The following is a 12361-nucleotide window of genomic DNA, read 5'->3' on the forward strand; positions in this document are numbered from 1 at the left end:
TGAAAGCCATGTTAGGGATTCTATTAAGTATTCAGCCTCTGCTCCCATTCCTTAAATAAATGCTTTCAGGCTTCCTCCTGTGGTAGTCTGTTTAACCATTTGAAGGGACCGTCTCTAGGATTTCATACTTCTCCTGACATGAATTAATTTAGGTTTGAGGTGGGGGTGGGGGGCTCTTCTTGCCAAGCCAGAAGGCTTTCTCTCCTTATGCTGTGTCATCAATCATTCAGGCTCTCCTCTGTCTCTCAGAAACAGCCCGATGTTGCCAAATGACAAAAGACTGATGTCACTTCTATCTGCTACTTGCAGGTTTGCTGCCAATCTCATTTCAGGAGTGCAAGACTATAAAGCTTTACTGGACACGTAAGTAGCTTGGAAGGAGAACTACTGCTTGAGTATCTGCAGGGCTTCTGATTCAAGGGTGCTCTAACATGCCCAAAGTCAGGCTGCATTGCACCTCTCCCCCATTTGGAAGGGTTGGGGCTCCAGCATGCTTCAAGGCAAGCGCTTCAGTGATGCTTTTTTATGTGCTTTCTGCTCTATTACTGCAATCTAATGGGTTGGAGAAGAATCCTTGTGGTGCCTGCTAGTCATTGCTCTAGCACATGCAGCACAGCCCAAAGGACCCACACAACCTGCCTAACAGCTATTGAGAACACCCCAAGAAGTCTGTGCTGCCCAGACCCGATGAGCAGCAGCACCACGGTGACACAGCCCATACACCTTCCCTGTGCATGCACCGCCTCCACACACTGCTCCCTCCATTCAGGGCATCAGCCCCCGCACCTCCCTCCTACCAGAAAAGAAATAACCCATCTCACCAGGAGAAGGGAGCCTCGCCACAGACAGGCTGGTTCAGTGGCTGGTAAAAATAAGTTACTTATGCCGTTGTTCCTTTCTGTGTATAAACATGGGGAAATCCATGATTCTTTAACTCACGTATGAGGTACCTCATAACAGCATTTTACACAGCACTTCTTAACCCCACCTAGCGTTCCAAGTTTACTGCTGAAATCACTGCTCGCCAAAGAGCAGAAAGAGTGGCAAGTCAAGCACAATGGACACCACACCATAGTAGGGATGGGGTCATTTTCCTGCCTGGAAACACACAAGGCCTATGGCGTATGCTTTAACCCACACTTATTTGTATGAGGAAGGCAAAGCCCCTATTCAAAGAAAGTCCCTATCATCTCTGATAAAAGAAAGAAAAGGCTGGTTTTTCACTTCAGAAGTCTGACAGCTACTCAGAAAGCATAGAAGAGGTACTTATTTAAGAACATGCTTTTGTCCAAGATATGCCATGCAGCTGCAAACACCAGCACTAGCGTGCTGTGAAGCACTATTGCATACTAATGTAGTTTGTTGCATCTTTATATGACAGCATCTGAGATAAAGAAACCACATTGCTCAAACAAAGGATGATTTAAATTCTTATTATTTTGACCGTGCTACTCCATATCCAAAGAATCCTGTGATCAGATTTGCTTGCCTTAAATCTGTAATCATTTAAATCCTCACTACTGTGTCCTCATATTGTTACTGCTGTTTGCTTATCATGCCTCCTGTATAATTATGAGGACACCATAATTGTAACTTTTTCAGTTCCTTGTTGCTGTTAAGGACTTCTACCAGTGAGCGTATTGCTAGATTCTCTTGGATCATCCCACATGCAGATGCACAATATTCCAACCCAAACCTAGGCATTTCATTTTAACTGCAGATATTCCATGCAGTTGCCATGACTAATGATGCCTAACTTGCTCATGTAAAAGAGTTGTAAGACCTTACACAGACTTCTCCTAAATCAGTTCAAGATTTTCTGCTGCCATCAGTCAGAGTTAATAACCCCTTTCTTAACTGCTATAATTACAGATTTTCTTATCTAAATCTACCATGCTATTCCACTATCTTCGATCGTCAAAGATGCTCTTTAAAACTCTGCTAAATGTAAGAGGAATTCTGCATTATGCAAAATGTGGGAGAAGTAGATCACTAATAAGCCTATTTTGCTGATAAGGAACAAAAAAAATTAAGCACCTGTACAAGGAAATAAGTGATACAGAGAGTTTGAGAGCCAGGAACTGAAGTGAGTATCGCTGGTTTAGAACTGCAAGAGTTCTAGAGACAGTTAAACAAGATAAACTAGCACAAAACATTACCCCGTATCAGCCATGTAGCAGTAACCCTCCTTGTGTGCCTTTCACCCCTGCACCACTCTGGCAAGCTGGAAGCTGAGTCCTCTTTTGCTGAGGGAAAAATGTCTGCAGCACAAGATCTTCTTCTTCCTGTGGGCTCTGCAACCTGTCCCGAGTGACAGCACCATTATTTCCTGCTGCAGTGTCAGCGGGATATTTTACAATCCATAATTGTGATTGTGATAACGTGGGTTTTTTATCTGGCCACTAAAGATGCCTTTTAGGTGGTGTTATTTTCACATGCCTTCCGTAAAAGGGGAATAGCTCTAAGTAAGGACTAGTACGTAAGCAAGGCTTACTGGAAAACAGAAATGCCCAGCCACTCCTGTTCATCAGACAAGGCCCTCTCACAGCCTCTTTAACCACTCTGCACAGCACAGGGCCACTGTGATTTGCAGTGAATTTCATCAGACCTTTTTTTCAAGGTGCTGTGTCTTTTCCAGCTGTTCTGCTGACTTCTGTCCTGGCAAATTTCCAGGGTCCCATCTCGGCAGGTGTCCCGCGCACATTGCAAAGCTGCTTGTGACCTGCTATTCTTTCCATTTCCACTAGATGATAATGCAATTGCTTAATGAATATGCATGAAGCTGCCAGGAATGATGTATTTAACTTCGGTATGGGAATTCATCTATTTCCCTTATACTGTAATCTCATTTTATTATTAAATTTGTGCTATACCTGATCTAATTGTAACAGAACAAAGGACAGATTAGATTTCCTTTCTGTCTCTCTCTCCCCTCTCTCCCCTCTTTTCCTCTGGCTTTGTTTTTCTCCTTCTCTCTCTCCAGCCATGCTTTACCTGTTGATTTTGCTCGTGGACAGCTGTCTGGTCATCCTCTCTGTATGAAGCAATACTATGGACTCTTTTCTTCCTATCGTCTTCCAGGACATACCAAAGATACCCTCGTGGCCCAGAAAAGCAGTGTAATGCCAGAACCAGAGCACATCATTGTTGCTTGTAACAATCAGGTAAATGAGTATTCTTCTTTTATACCTTTCTATATTTCTTAGTTTGCTTAAATTCACTCAAGAGCCTAATCTAATGACTGTTTAGAAACACAATTGATGTGCTGTGTATGAGCTCACTTCTTACCAAGCATTTGCTGTCAATATTTCCAAAAGATGCTTCTGCAGCACTTTTGTTCTTAGCCCACATTATGTTCCAAGTACAGTGATGCAGAAAGTAGGAATGTGGCAGAATTCATTTGCTTTCTCATTCAAATAAAAATATTTATTAAACAGAGAGAAAACCACAGAGAAAAAAAAATATCTTATTAGAGTGCCTTTGCTGGAAATGCTCTTCTCTTGACAGTTAAGTATTGGCATGCAACACATGGCATATATACCACCATCCCAAGCAGGTATGTCTGAAGGAGTTAGCACAGGTGCAGGCAGAAATACTGAAGCATTAGACTGAGTCCGCCCCAACCAATAAATACCATTGAGGAGCAGAGTATATTGGCCAGGCAGGATATCTTATAGCCCAGCTTGACTGCCTGACTGGAGCTGTGCCTGCAGGCCCCCTTGGAATGAAGAGGTAGATCCCAGTGGTCCCCTTTCTAGGAAGTCCATTCCCTCACCTGAATGGGAAGTTCTCTAGATTCTCTAGGTTATTTTTAAACAGATAGTACAATGGAAATTACTTACATACTTCCTGATTTTATCTCTTCAGGGGCTTTTAAGTTTATTTAAATAAGGTACGTTGCATTTGAGCCCAACACACAATTTAAGTCCCCTGTAGCAACTGGCATTATACTGTCATTAAAACGCAGGAGGAGTGAGCCCTGGGCCAGTCCCCAGTGGGTTTGTGCTCCGTTGTCTGCAGGCCTGGCTCTCCAGGCAGGACTTCGGCATCTCAACACTCACCCAGACAAAAGCCAAATGCTGGTCCAGTGAGGGTCCAGCCCACCTGTAACTGTTCTGACTTCTGTCATTTTTTTGCAGTTTTTTGTTTTGGATGTTGTCATTAATTTCCGTCGTCTCAGTGAGGGAGATCTTTTCACTCAGTTGCGAAAGATAGTCAAAATGGCAGAGAATGAAGAGGAAATGCTGCCTCCAATTGGGCTGCTGACAACAGACGGAAGAACAGAGTGGGCAGAGGCCAGGATGATCCTTATGAAAGGTTAGCAGCAGCAACCCCAGCTTTCTCTTCTTCATCGTCTTACTCCTCTTCCTCCTCACCACCATTGCCTTTCTTTGCTGGGAGTGAACATTACAGCAAACACAGGATTGAACGTGCAACCTCACTGCTGAATTTTTCTAGTAGGAGGAAACTCAATACCTGTAAGTGTTCAGATGTGCATTACCAGGGAAGCAGCAGATACGGTTTGACCCTTCGGCTGTGTATGTTTAAGTGTTATACCATGTAAATAGCTTTCACTCCATTCTCTGTTTTTCATCCCATAAATTACATTGCATCAGATTTTGTGATTTGTCTCTTTCTTCACATCCATTTCGTACCAATAGGAATGATGTATGCTCTTAGCTTTTGGCAATTATTAGACATTTTTCATCTCATCTAACAAAGGCATCTACAAGTTAAACACCCATTGAATCTAGCTGTGCACTCTCCCTAGTCAATTGAGAAAAATAGGAAGTACCAGGGCTGATTCATCTAAATCTTAAGAAAGTATCTAGGAAAGGTGACACTAATTATTATCTGGGGATAGTTCTCTCTCTCTTTCAACAACAGGCAGCATTTAGCTGTCTTGGATTCTGGACTCGAATGCCTAACTTTGAAACAGATGAAAATAAAGGGTGAGATTAGTCATCTATATCACGTCACACCTTATACATTTTAGTCTGAAACTAAGTGATGTAAACACCCTCTTTTTGCCATTTTAGGTGACTTAGGTGTTTATTTTTCCCTCCTGGAAAAATAAATGCTAACTATCTCTTTATCCCCAGTTCAGCAATATTATCAAAATATGTTTACCATCCCAAGGAAGATCCTCCCTTTTCTTATTCAAGTATTTCTGTGCTAATAATAAATTTATTTAGATAAATACACACAAAAACTCAGTCCTGGCCATTACTACAGCATTACTATGTGGTACCAACCTCATGCTGAAGCTTTTCTCTCCCCATCTTTTCTTTTTAAATCAGGAGGAAAAAAAAGATTCCTTATTTTAATGAAAACTGAGATAAACACCTGACTATTTATTTTCATGCCACAACTTTAAGTAAAACAGTGAATACCTTGGAACCTGAAGCAACATCATCTTTGTAAACCTACATCATCCTAAATGTAAACAAAAAAAAAAAAAGAAAAAAAAAGGCAAATTGACAAAAAATAGAACCCTCTCTAGAGTGTATTTGGATTGCCTGGCATTTGCCAAAATATTAATTTTAATAAAGGAAGCAAACCAACTCTGTTATGCAGCTGAAAAAAACAGATTCTGCACTAGCAAATTTCACATCACTGCGGTATGAGCCTTCTCTAATTTGAGCAGGAATCTCATCCTAGACCACTCAAATTAGTACAGCTCCTCTATGTAGTATAATGTATTGCTGTTACACATGATTATGAACAGACATTTTTTCTTTCTTATATATGGTTAAATGTTATTGCAAAAATAACTAAGAGAGGAATAGAAAAGCCTCTAGTGAAGCAGTGTGAGGTGGAAGGGGCCACTCTGCAACTCTTCTGTCCTGGGCAGGAAAAGAGAGGCTGCTTCAAGATGGAGAAGACTTATACAGCACTTTGCAGAGGTTATGAAGGAGATATATACATGGGCCTGTATAGTTTTGCAAGTAAAGAATAGGTCTTCTAGGTGAGAAAATTTCAAAGAAATTGTAATAAACCCAGTCAGTCATCGCTGATTTATAAACGTATTCAGTGTTTCAACTGCATTGAGGTTGCAGAACTAACTCACTCCCCTAAGTAGAGGAAGTTAATTCTTACTACTATAGGGGCTGCTGTCCCATGTATACTATATCTGAATTTGATTCAGAACCGTCTTCTCATATTTTCCTTTTTAAAACAAAAAGGCCAACTAACCAAAAGATAACTGGCCAACTCGATGCTAACTGCGTGCATTAGAAAGGAAGGGGGACACGAAATGTCTTGCAGGGCTTTAGGCTTGTTCTCACACTTCTCTGTTTCAGCTATTTCTGGAAATATTTATTTTCCATCCTGAGTCATGGTTCATGAGTTCTTGTGCAGTTCATTGCCTGCTTTACGTGATAATTTTTTCAGTGTTTGATCAGCTCTCTGGACATGTCTGTTTCTTTCTGTAAGGGCATCTTTTCCCTACTTTTCTGTTTCTAGCAGAGCTTAATTTTATTCTCCCTAATACCTAGACTCAAGATACCCTGAAGTCATATGTCAGAATAAGGGCTTCATATCTGTCAAAGATGTGTGGGCAACAGCCACAATGAAATATATATAAATCTATCAGACAACATAAAGCAGAACGCTGAGCAAACTGTGAGCAGTTTGTAAATCACTATGCAAGCAGTTTTTCCTTGAAGGTGCCTGTCTGCAAATACCAGCAGCTGAGGTATACAGGGCAACTTCCATTCACGAGGATCTTTTCAGCCTTTGCATTGATGTACCCAGACCATGAATGGAATAAATACCACAATTACGGTCAGCCCTTTAAGTGTCAGATACTAGAAAAGCTTTACAGCCAAGAGGACAGGGACGTGACTTCTCCCTTATAGAACTTCTGAATGCTTTTGAATACAATTCATAGAGCCATCAGTGTTTCACATGTTGTAGGGCACCACAGATCACTGGCAGAAAGCTCAGCCTACCTGCATGACCCATCAATTACAACCTCCTGGCTCAAGTCTTTGCAGCACCTGGCAGGAACACCAGGTGCCTTTCCTAGGACTTTGCTTCTGTGTGCAAGGGAAGACACCATAAAATGTGCCCCACCAGGTCCCCACGCAGCCTAGAAGTCAGGCTGGCCACCCCTGTCACTTGGGCCCATGGCTACCAACACTCCCTAGTAGAAGCCACCAGACCGCAATAGACAGTACCTTACCATAACCTGCCTCTTCCTTCTCAGCCACTGCTATCATTTGCCTCTCTTTCTCCTGATACCTTTTTCATTTCTTGCATATTTGTGCTCTTTTTTACTACACAGCATCCAGAGAGTGAACCTGGATGATTACAAGCATCTGGGTTTTTTTCTAGCTCCTTATTAACCTATATTACTCATTTTGGGAAGTTATATTTTTCTTACTTTGAAAAATGCTGTCCTTTCAGAGGATCAACTTTTCATATTTGCATACATTAGAAACATGCACATTTTGAAACGGCTCCATATTTCAAATGCAAATCAGAATTGTTTAATTTTAAATATTTTTTCCATTCTTTCAGCTAAAGTCATCTCCTGAATTCAGCACAGATTTGTTGAACTTAGCACAGACTTGCAAGAAGTTTTGATCAATTTGAATTCATGTCTTTAGTTAGGAACATTCTGAAACAAAAACATTTTCACCAAAACCTAGCTAAACAAGCAGGTGAAAGTTGATCTGTTAAGAATGGAAGGAATTTTAAGCTGATGTTTGAAAGCCCTTTTTCCTTTGATCTTTTTAGAAAACATTTAATAGCAATTAATGATGTTATATGCTTTTGAATAAACCAAGTTCTTTTTATAGATTCCACACTTTTATCCTTTCAATTAAGAGCTGTATTAAGTGCTCACTATTAAATATTTTCTATGCCTCAAACTGGCCCTCAGAAGCAAACAAAACGTTATCTTCATAATGTTTCTGACTTTAAAAACTTGAGAAAACACCCCACATAAATAGACCATAAATAAGGAGGAAAGTGCTGAGGACAACATGAAAATAGCCTTTGTAGTCCACCTGTAGAAGCAAGAGTGACAGGATAGGAAAAAGAAACAGAGAAAGAAAGCCAGAAAAATCATATTTTATTCTGCGGTACACTAGTGATAGGAAGGAAGTGGAATGTGGCAACCCATCGTTTTGGCAATATCACATTAAAAAACTAAACCTCACAACCTCATCCACAGATGCTTCCCTCATGTGATATAAGCAATATACCCATCCAGGGCTTGTTTCTCTAAAGGACAAGAAATGACCAAGGACAGGAGAGAGAAGAGGGTTTTAATGCAAGAACACAAAAACAACGTGGGCCCTGCTGTTCCTTGTCCAGAAAAGGGTTTTAATGGGTGAACAGCACAATACCTGTACAGGCCCTGCTGTTCCAGAGCAGGATACTGCAGCAACAGCACGAACTCTGAAATTCTGTATTTTCCACCTGTCCTCTCTGTAACTGTTGTATATAAAAGAAGTAAGCATTGCTGGCTTTAAGAGTAAAATAGATCTATTCTGTAATATAATTACTTCAGGAAATGGAAAGCAGAAAAAGAAAGTGGATATTATTAAATCATATGAAAGATACTCAGAGATATTGCAAAAGTTAACACATGAATGAATGCCCCAGTGTAACATTTCCTTGCACCGAGATGTTCTGCTGTTGAGAGAGCTTTGCAGTCATCAGCTCATTGCAGAGTCAGGGTCGGATCTCCAGTGCTCTCCAAGGCAGCAGGGTTCCCCACCAGGCCTGTATTACACGTAAGAGGATGTGAATATTTCACTCTTTTATCCCCAGACTCTACTAACCGCGACTCCCTTGACATGATTGAACGGTGCATATGCCTGGTGTGTCTGGACAGCCCAAGCAGGGTGGAACTCAATGATACAAACATGGCACTGCAACTGCTGCATGGGGGAGGCTACCATAAAAACGGGGCCAATCGCTGGTATGACAAACCTATGCAGGTAAAAACCTTACAGTACGATGATATTACTTGCACGTGGCAAAGCACTCCAGTTGCCCTTGTGGTAGGGACCACTTAGAATCAAGGAGGAGAAAGAGGGGAAGGTGGCGTCAGCATCTGCCAAGGCAGGGTTGGTGTGAACAGCACTGTTCCTTGCAAGGCAGGGATGCAGATCTACTGCCTTTCTTGCAGTGGGGAGGCCTTCTCCAACACAGGTATGCTATCACCTTCCCTGAAGTTGCCCTTTGCACTTGAGGAGGTAGACAGATACACAGATAGGTAAGTATCTGATAAAACCAAACAGAAACAACAGTACCCATTTAATTACACTCAATCAAATGAAATAAAAATGCTGAACTAGCATCCTAGAACAAAAAAAGAAAAGCACAATAGCTTTCTCTGTTTTCTCACACATTTTCCTGTCGTCCTAGAAATACTACTGCTTATAATTCAGCATGTGTTAAAGTTAGTACGAAGTTCTCACTTAACAGACTGTTTACTCATTTAATGACATCCTTGTTGAGACTTTCCTGAAAGTATTGATTTCTCCAGCCTTCTTCCCAATCAGATTTTGATTGTCATATTTGAAAGTGTTGCACTGTTAATTTCACATTTTGCAATAGACCCAGGGTGAAGCAATGTATTAATCTCCAACTGCCAACAAAGTTGACACCTCATGAAAAACTGTAAAAAAACCCCCTGACTGATACATTGCTTGCACAATGCTTGTTGATCTTGCCCATATTTAAGAACAGCAACATGAAAAGAGAAACCACTAAACTAATTTCACTTGCGCTGACTTACCCCAGTGCAAATACATTTCAGTAGTCATTCCTGATTTATACCACTGCAAACACAGTGCTGTGTTTTTCAAGAACATACCATTTGTCTTTAGTTAGAATCCTGTCATTTGCAGGGCCACTAGTTGAGGTGTTTCAAGTAGATGAGAATAAACAAGATTTTCTTTCTGTTTACTATCAGAAGGTAGCAGAAAGCAATACATTTACATAGTATACGGGAAAGCTGCATCTGCCCAGATTTATTCCGGCCAGAAGTGGTTCAAAGGTGAAGAGAAATTCATAGGGGAAAAAAGATCCCATTTTCTTTCATGCAAATGCAAATTTTGTAGGAAGCCATTCTCACAGTAGGACTTGCTCTTTCTCTCCATATTCTTCTTCAGCTCTGCAGTAAGGCATCAGAAAACATCCCGGTAAACTTTTTGCACCACACACATGGTGAAAACCTCATAGAAATCAGGGAGGCAGAATGCATAGGTGTGTGATACAAATGCACAGAGCAAGATGAGTGGGAGAAGTCCAGGCAAAGACACTTCAAAAGAAGTGAGGGGGAAAGTCCAGAAAAAGGATAGGAAACATGTGAGACAAGTTGCAATTTTGTCCTAGACATTTGCATTTGTTTGAAACACAGAAGTAACCAGCTGCATGGGGGTATCAGAACTGCAGTGCAGCAGGTTAAGTGTCACCACTTGTACCATGTATGTGTAATGAAATCAGGAAAGCAAGCAAGAGGAAAATGAAGAATACACACCCCAAAAAAGGTAAGGAGGAAGCAGGGCAGTAAAACAAGCCATGAGAAAGCTACCAAATAAGCATGAGCTAGCTCATTTGATATATCTGTAATAAAATGTGATCCTAAGGGACTTCCCAGATACAGAAGTTGCGTTGCCCCCAAATGGGGAAGGAGAACCCTGGCCTGTATTTCTATTAATGGGTTTTCTCTACCAGAAAGCAGATGCTAAATCCTATTTCCAGACTCCAGTGGGAATTGCTAAAATTTACATTCTCGCAGGAATCAGTCTGAAATAGCAGCATGAAAGGGATCCAATGCAATGCTATTCACAGGACAAGAAAATCTCCTGCAATAAGACTGTAAGTCACCCACTAATCTGTAAGTCAAGGAAGTTCCTGATATGAGCAATAAGAAAACAAAAGATGTTGTTGTTCTCGTGTGGTTAGGTTGCCAGCCTGGGTAACTTACCTAGAAAATGATTTATTCTCTATATATCTTACACTTGTTCTTTTCCTTGCTTAGTTTGTGGTAGGAAGAGATGGCATCTGTGGTACCGTGTGTGAACACTCCCCTTTTGATGGCATCGTACTGGTGCAGTGCACTGAACACTTGCTCAAGCACATGTGAGTCACCTTTCAGTACAGCTATTGTACCCACTCCAGCCCCTGGGAAGCCTCTGCCAGCCGCAAATTCCCCTTGATGCACAGGGCCGCTAAGACCCATACAGCTCCTGGAAACCAGTCATTTACCTCCTAAAAAAGCAGTGTTTAATAAATTGGTTATTCCTGGGACTGTAATGATATTTTTTTTTTCTCACATACTAACAGGAAAGAAAGCTCCAAGAAATTAGTCCGAGCCGATTCAGTGAGTGAGCTTCCTGCTCCACGGAGACTGAGATGGAAATGTTCCCCTGAAATTCAGGCACATTTGGCATCATCAGCAGAAAAACTCCAAAGGTAGAAGAGATGCCTCATTTTTCTCAACAATGACTGCAAGCTGGGAACTACTCAGCACATTGTGTGCAGGCATGGGTTTCCTCATGAGGGTTCTCCCTGCTCTCCCACTTCTCCTCCTCTTCCCAAGCTGAACGTACCTAGCATCTCTTGGCAGGATAGCACCCTCATGGACTGGAGCCACTTCACTGTATTCAGGAATTGTATTACCACTGTTTTTCTTCCATGTAAATATTAGGACAATGAAAGACCACTGGAAAAACTGTTGAGTCTGATTTGCACAGGATGCAAGTCCGCTGTTTTTGTGGATGCACTTTGCAGGTTTGACCTGACTAAAGCCGAAGCCAGGACAATGGGGATACATACATGCGATAGTAAAATACAACTGATTTGAATAACGATTTTAATTCAGGAATGTAATTTGTTTACATCTATGTTGCTCATACAGGGGTTAGTTTTCCAGACTGTAAAAGATTTGCATGATCTTTGGGGTTAGGGGTGGTAATGAGAGATTTTTTTTCCAAATTATTTAATCTCAACACTCAGGCCTGTGATCTCTCTGTAGAGACCGTATTGTCTGCATGACCAGCAGTAAGTATGTCCAGCGTGACTGAATTAGATGAGACCTCAAAGTAACTAGAAGCATATGTAAGAGTATGAGAACATCCAGGATGCAGAGTAATTCCTTTTTGTTTTTAAATAAAGGTAGTAGTCCTCTAAATTGAAAGGTTGCAGAGAGCTGACACCCTTTACCAGGTTTTAAATCCACCCATTTCTCACACTAGCAAATCTCACAGACATTTGTCAAGAACAAAGCAGGCCCTCACTTAGGCTTCAGGAGTGAAAACACTATGGTTAAAAAGAAAAAAAAGAAAAAAAAAGAAAAAAAAAAGTGTTTTACTCAAATGAATAGAATGACCTGAGT

At 41.1% G+C, this 12361-nt stretch overlaps 1 protein-coding gene across 1 annotated transcript in view; it reads left to right on the forward strand.

Moving 5' to 3' along the window:
• CHAT (choline O-acetyltransferase) overlaps positions 1 to 12361 on the forward strand; it is a 36233-nt gene that overhangs the window by 8867 nt on the left and 15005 nt on the right. Inside the window, exons 5-10 of the mRNA XM_055793834.1 lie at positions 310 to 363; positions 2984 to 3164; positions 4140 to 4317; positions 8785 to 8954; positions 11006 to 11106; positions 11311 to 11439. Coding sequence (XP_055649809.1) covers positions 310 to 363; positions 2984 to 3164; positions 4140 to 4317; positions 8785 to 8954; positions 11006 to 11106; positions 11311 to 11439 — 813 coding nt within the window. The remainder of the gene's footprint in view (positions 1 to 309; positions 364 to 2983; positions 3165 to 4139; positions 4318 to 8784; positions 8955 to 11005; positions 11107 to 11310; positions 11440 to 12361) is intronic.

This window comes from Falco peregrinus, chromosome 1 (genome assembly GCF_023634155.1).
Source record: "Falco peregrinus isolate bFalPer1 chromosome 1, bFalPer1.pri, whole genome shotgun sequence".
Lineage (NCBI taxonomy): Eukaryota > Metazoa > Chordata > Aves > Falconiformes > Falconidae > Falco > Falco peregrinus.